Genomic DNA, 5,861 nt, shown 5'->3' on the forward strand with positions numbered 1-5,861 from the left:
GCTTTATATTTTTGTGGTTTTGTTATTCTCAGACTGCAGAATGTCCTGTGTGTGGCATGGCCTTCCCCGCACACTTAATTGAGGCTCATGCTGCGGAGTGTGGTGATGCCTCAAGTTCCAACGAAAGGTAATGCCCTTGTTTTACACTGATGAGAAATGTAATGATTATGACCCATTTTTGTACCTTCATGTTATATACCAGCTTTACTGCCTGCCTTACACAAAGCCTTTTTCATTTCTCCATGTCTTCTGCTTTAAAACAGATCTTCTCACCTTGTCCACAGTGAGATTGCCACAGTGGCCAACACTATAGTACAGAAAAGGTGTGTGTGTTGGTATCATATTATAAGTGGACAACAAACATTGATCGTCCCTGTACATGCCCTTTAAACATTGATTGTCCCTCTTTCATGCCATGCTTTATTTATTTATTTATTTCATTTTCAAGCACGGAAGATGTTCTACAGTTCCTAGCCGATCGTGTTGATGCTGCCAAAGAATTCCGCCTTTGCATAGATCGACAGGACTTGCTGGAGAGCACCCTCAGTCAGTGGCAAAAAAAAAAACTCATCTCCTGTCAACGTCCTGAAGGTGGTGTTCCTGGGAGAAGCTGGAGTGGACACGGGGGCACTCAGAAAGGAGTTTCTGACAGGTAAGCCTTGTGTGTGTGTGTGTGGGGGGGGGGGGGGGGTTGTCATGAATTAATGCTATGAAGTGGTGTGTGTGTGTGTTTTTCATAGACGTGATGACTGCATTAGAGGACCGCTTTTTTGAAGGGCCCGGGGAACAGGGGAAATGGCCAAAGTATTTAACAACAGACCTTGAGACCAACAATTTCCGGTTGGTGTTACATATATTGCATGATCCAAGAGTTTGCTTGGAAAGTGTTCAAACCCAAATGAAAGTGAAGTGTGTGTTTGTGTGTGTGTGTGGTTTGTCCTGTCACCTAAGTGAAACGTGTGTTTTTTTGTTTGTGTGTTTATGTGTGTGTGTGTGTGTAGAGCGGTTGGGGAGATTATGGCGTTGAGCCTGGCCCAGGGAGGACCACCCCCAGCTTTCCTCAAAAACTGGTGCTACAACATCATATGCCATGGGGAAATTGAACACAGCCAGCTGACAGCAGAGGATGTGGCCGACTGTGAGTCAGCAGAGCTTATTGCAGCTGTAAGTAATAGCAATAGCCGCATTCGAACCAAAGGCAGCTGTCAGTACCTTGTAGTGGACAGGTTTTGGGATTGTGCTATGCAAATGTTATTTCTCTGTTCTATTTAGGTTGAAAACTGCACAGACACGGGGGCCCTGCTAGAGCTGTCAGATGGAATTATCAGCTGTGGCTACTCACGAGTAATTGCATTGAAGAACAAGGCAAGCATCATCCGGTTAGTATTTTTTAAATGTATTTCATTTCGAGCACAGACATTGCACTTTGTTGAGGTGTTGCTTGCCCCCTGTAGACTTGGATCGTAGCTATGTTGAAAATGCAGGGTGAGAGTATCACTTAGGATTTAAAGGTAAAGGTTCTGTGGGTCATATGAAATGTCACAGCTGCCCGCATGTGGCCCCGCGGCCTGACCATAACACTAATATCAACAATGTTAGTTTAAAACTGAACATTCTTTTTGCTTTTCTTGTAAGGGCAATTGTGCTACACTCTACAATGAGGATAATGCCTATGCTACTGCAGCTGCGGAAAGGCCTACAACTATATGGTCTGCAGAGCGAAATGGCCACCCACCCAGAGGCATGCCATGGACTTTTCGTCCCTGGAAGAGTGGAAGAGGTAAGTAGTTAAACATGTTTTGTTTTGTCCCTAAAGTGTCACATTTTCTGTTAATTGTACAGTGCTCGGCAGCAATGAGCCATTAACTCAATCCTTGAAGTAAAATCTGCCTTTACTTTTTATAGCCAGATGCAGACTTCTTATTAATGAGCTGCAAAGCTCACTACAGCGACCGGGGCACCCAGAAGGAGAGGGAGGAGAGGAAAATAATGAAATTCTTCCAGGACTTCCTGGAGCAGATCGAAACGAAAGGTAATCAACATCACACTGAAATGCATACAGTGTTTTTTTGTATGCTTTCTTTCTAGCAGGGTAATGTTCTTAAATGATTGGTGTGATTTTGTTATCACAGAGGTCTGGGAGGAGTCGGTGGACGAGTCCGAAACCAAAGAACTGAAGCTAACGGTAGGGGACGTTTTAAAATGGATGACTGGGATAGCACATGTTCCAATACTCCCTGCAGAGAAGAGGGACTTTATCATTACTATTCAGTTTGATCATAACTGTGCTGAGCACCTTGGGGAACACAAAGTGTGCTACCCCACAGTCAGTGCATGCACACAAACTGTCACACTGCCGGTGCAGCACCTCAGCACCTTTGAACAATTCACCACTGTGTTTGGTAGAGCCGTCTGTGGAAGTGCCGGCTTTCACCGAGTGTAAATAGTATTATGACCAATGTTAATCACAATGTTTGGTAGAGCCGTCTGGCAGTGCCGGCTTTCACCGAGTGTAAATAGTATTATGACCAATGTTAATCACAATGTTTGGTAGAGCCGTCTGTGGCAGTGCCGGCTTTCACCGAGTGTAAATAGTATTATGACCAATGTTAATCACAATGTTTGGTAGAGCCGTCTGTGGCAGTGCCGGCTTTCACCGAGTGTAAATAGTATTATGACCAATGTTAATCACAATGTTTGGTAGAGCCGTCTGTGGCAGTGCCGGCTTTCACCGAATGTAAACAGTAGTTTTTGTTTTTTTAAGTTGTTAAAATATATGAATTCACCACTGTGTTTGGTAGAGCCGTCTGTGGCAGTGCCGGCTTTCACCGAATGTAAACAGTAGTTTTTGTTTTTTAAAGTTGTTAAAATATATGAATATTTGATTTACAATGGTTTTCATTTGTGCTATTAAAGAACACAAAGAGGATTTAAGTGTGCAGACATTTTTCTTTCTATTGTACAGTTTTTGTTTAGTTAGTGTGGTCCGGTTGAATACAGGTAACATGTATGGTTCAAAGTGAGCCATTTTGGCTTCTGTAACAGCAAAAAAAAAACAAAAAAACAATTGCCCTTTATTTGATTTACCATGAATTTCTATGTAAAGAATTTCAATGGTCAAAAACTTGTGAACAGACATACACACCAACAAATGATTATATGAATGTGATATACTCAAGTTTTATTTACATTGAGTGAAAACATTGTAATACTAATTACCGGTAGATGTAACAATCTGCAACATGGTGACATACAGGTCTTTCCCAAATGATGCAGAATCTGCCAGAGGATTGATAATAGACCTCACGGCTTCCATTGCAGCTGGAGCAATGGGGCACTCATATTCTGGGACTCGAACGCCAAAATCATTTGAGACCGGACCAAATGACTCCCAGTCTGTCCCGAACATCTCTGGGTTCTGTAAATACTTAAAACATAATACACAAATGTTTTTTTTTTAATACATTCAGAAAACAAGTACTTCACAAAATAATGGTAAATGTTGGATCTCTGACACACTTGAGAAATGTGTTGGCTAGCTATACAGTGTATCTGTCTGGCTACACTTCATGTAGGGGGGGTATCAGGAATACTAGGCACAGATTTACAACTTAGTATGCATTTTTATTCGGAAGCTACTAGCAAAACAGCCAATAATCGTGATATACAAACCTCAGATTCTTCAGCTTCCACATCAGTCATGTGCCCCAAAACCCAGAGTTGGTTGGGGGTGAGTCCACCCTCAGTCCTTAAAGGGTGGTTATCCCATGCCTCTACAAAGGTATGGAGGGTGTTGGCCAAACGCGGGATGAAGATATGGTGGGCACAGAACAGGTGAACAACATTGGACAAATCCAGCAGGCCGTCTTCCTCAAGACTGTGAAGCACCTCATAGAACAGCTGAGTGGCGCTGACCCAGACATCTCGCCACAGTCGCTCAATTCTAAATTGAAGACAAAACAAATTCATGACTACTGCAATCATAATTTCAATTGTGTTTTCAGTGTATGAGAACACATTGATTAAAAAAAATAACTAGTGGGTAATGATTTGATAACTGCCAGACATAACTTGTAGTTCACCTTTGGTTGTGAACGCTCTTTCCAGCTATGAAGCTACCTCTTCCAGTGCCTTTCACGCTGAACATAGCTTCAGCTACTGCCACATTTTCAACACCTTCATCACCTCTGACCCTACAGAATGTGCAAGAGTAGCTCCCATTAGAACATTGTGTGCATACTGAATCAGCAGACAAAGGGGAAAAAAAGTAAGACCCAATGTCATGAACAACACAGTTCATTCTACTGAACCACAAATCACCTGGAAGGCCAACCATATTTCTCCACTGCTTCCAGAAAGAATGTAAGAGCTGTGCTCGCTCTGTTGTTGTTTGCTGGCCCCAGGTACATGATCTATGGACACAGATGAAGACAAATACTTGCCAACTAACCTTTTTGTCAGACATTTGTTTTTTTCTTTAGGCTAACACAGACCCATCACCTGGTATTATGAATTTTATGGATGTGTTTAATTTAAAGCATACCTTTCTAGAATAGCCGTCGATTGCCCCGAATATCACAATGTTGTACCTGAAAAGCAAGAGGGAGTCACATGATAATATGTTTACTGCGAATCGAAAACTCATTAGTTACCATTTTATTCCTAAATGTATTCCTCAACTTGTCTTCAGTCAAATATAGAATAAATGTTTAATATATCACTCACATTTTGTCGCTTCTATGCACATTAGTTTAAATGCTTTGACATTTATTCAATATGGGCTATATGGTTTTAAATTAGAATTTGGAAACCATCTAGGGTAGGCCTATAATGTGCCGTGACATTGTGCTTTGGTATGGTGTCTGATGATGGCACTTCAGGAAGTTTACCGTATCAGCTTGTGGTTAGTGTCCATGTGGACCAAGGACAATGGACGGCGGACACAGTAGGTTCTTCTGACAATGCACCCAAGCTGCATCATTCTGTGGAACACCCCGTCAGCATCGACCCGGTGCATGGACTGAGCCACCCGTTCCCACTGGACTTTGTGTCCCTCTGCTCGGAGGCAGCCTTTCACCATTCTGTACCCTGCAAAGTCCAAAAAAATGTTTGAGTCAACTTTAGCCACTAGACTATGAGAATGAGAAAACGGAGGCTACCCATGTTATATTATTATTATATTACTAATGATCAGGGCTTTGAACCGTTATTTTTTTCCAAACGTTCCGTTCCGAACAGAAACGGAATTATAACGTTTCCGGTTCTGAGTTCCACCAATAAATTGACGTTCCCGAACCGGTTAGAACCAAAAAATATTGTTCCCGGAACGGTTAATTTCGTTCCTGTCAGCTGATTACTCCCCATAGGCCTAACTGACGTTAACCAAGAAAGACGGAAGTGCAAATGAGTCAGCCGACATTCAAAACTGTTTATTCAAGCGGATGAAAAGAATATCCTCCAGAATTTTGTCATTCAGGGACGACCTAAGCGTAGAAGCAGAGAATAAACCACAATAATGAAAATGTGCGCTCCACGCTGACTTAGGTCACGGGGAGCACTATGATGGACATTGTGAGTTTGTGCATATTTGAAGCGGCCATGGATGCCCAATAACGCCGAAACATTGTCGGTGCGCTTTACACGCGCTTCCCTGCAATGTCTTACAATAATGCAATGCAAACTCTGTAGGGCTGCTCGATATTGGAAAAAATCAATATCACAATATTTTCTTTCTGCAAATATTGATATCACGATATTTTAAGCGATATATACAAAATTCCCAACCTCCACCACTATTACCGTATTGGAGTAGCACGCATAATGGCTTTCTAGTTTCTAGTGCTTTCTAGTAGCATAATGTC

At 42.1% G+C, this 5,861-nt stretch overlaps 2 protein-coding genes across 2 annotated transcripts in view; one reads left to right on the forward strand and one right to left on the reverse strand.

The window, feature by feature from the left end:
* The first annotated feature begins 825 nt into the window (after positions 1–825).
* Positions 826–2,443, forward strand: LOC134459596 (uncharacterized). The gene is made up of 6 exons (XM_063211947.1): positions 826–840; positions 1,002–1,164; positions 1,273–1,379; positions 1,636–1,780; positions 1,906–2,032; positions 2,133–2,443. Exons 2-6 carry the CDS (start codon positions 1,018–1,020, stop codon positions 2,441–2,443), a joined length of 837 nt encoding a protein of 278 aa, XP_063068017.1. The 5' UTR covers positions 826–840; positions 1,002–1,017.
* A 726-nt stretch (positions 2,444–3,169) lies between these two features.
* Positions 3,170–5,861, reverse strand: part of LOC134460378 (uncharacterized) — a 3,800-nt gene continuing 1,108 nt past the window's right edge. The window contains exons 2-7 of the mRNA XM_063212810.1: positions 4,890–5,088; positions 4,544–4,589; positions 4,321–4,412; positions 4,083–4,193; positions 3,673–3,943; positions 3,170–3,427 (exon numbers count right to left, since the gene is read on the reverse strand). Coding sequence (XP_063068880.1) covers positions 3,212–3,427; positions 3,673–3,943; positions 4,083–4,193; positions 4,321–4,412; positions 4,544–4,589; positions 4,890–5,088 — 935 coding nt within the window. The 3' untranslated portion in view covers positions 3,170–3,211. The remainder of the gene's footprint in view (positions 3,428–3,672; positions 3,944–4,082; positions 4,194–4,320; positions 4,413–4,543; positions 4,590–4,889; positions 5,089–5,861) is intronic.

Source organism: Engraulis encrasicolus, chromosome 12, assembly GCF_034702125.1.
Source record: "Engraulis encrasicolus isolate BLACKSEA-1 chromosome 12, IST_EnEncr_1.0, whole genome shotgun sequence".
Taxonomy (NCBI): domain Eukaryota; kingdom Metazoa; phylum Chordata; class Actinopteri; order Clupeiformes; family Engraulidae; genus Engraulis; species Engraulis encrasicolus.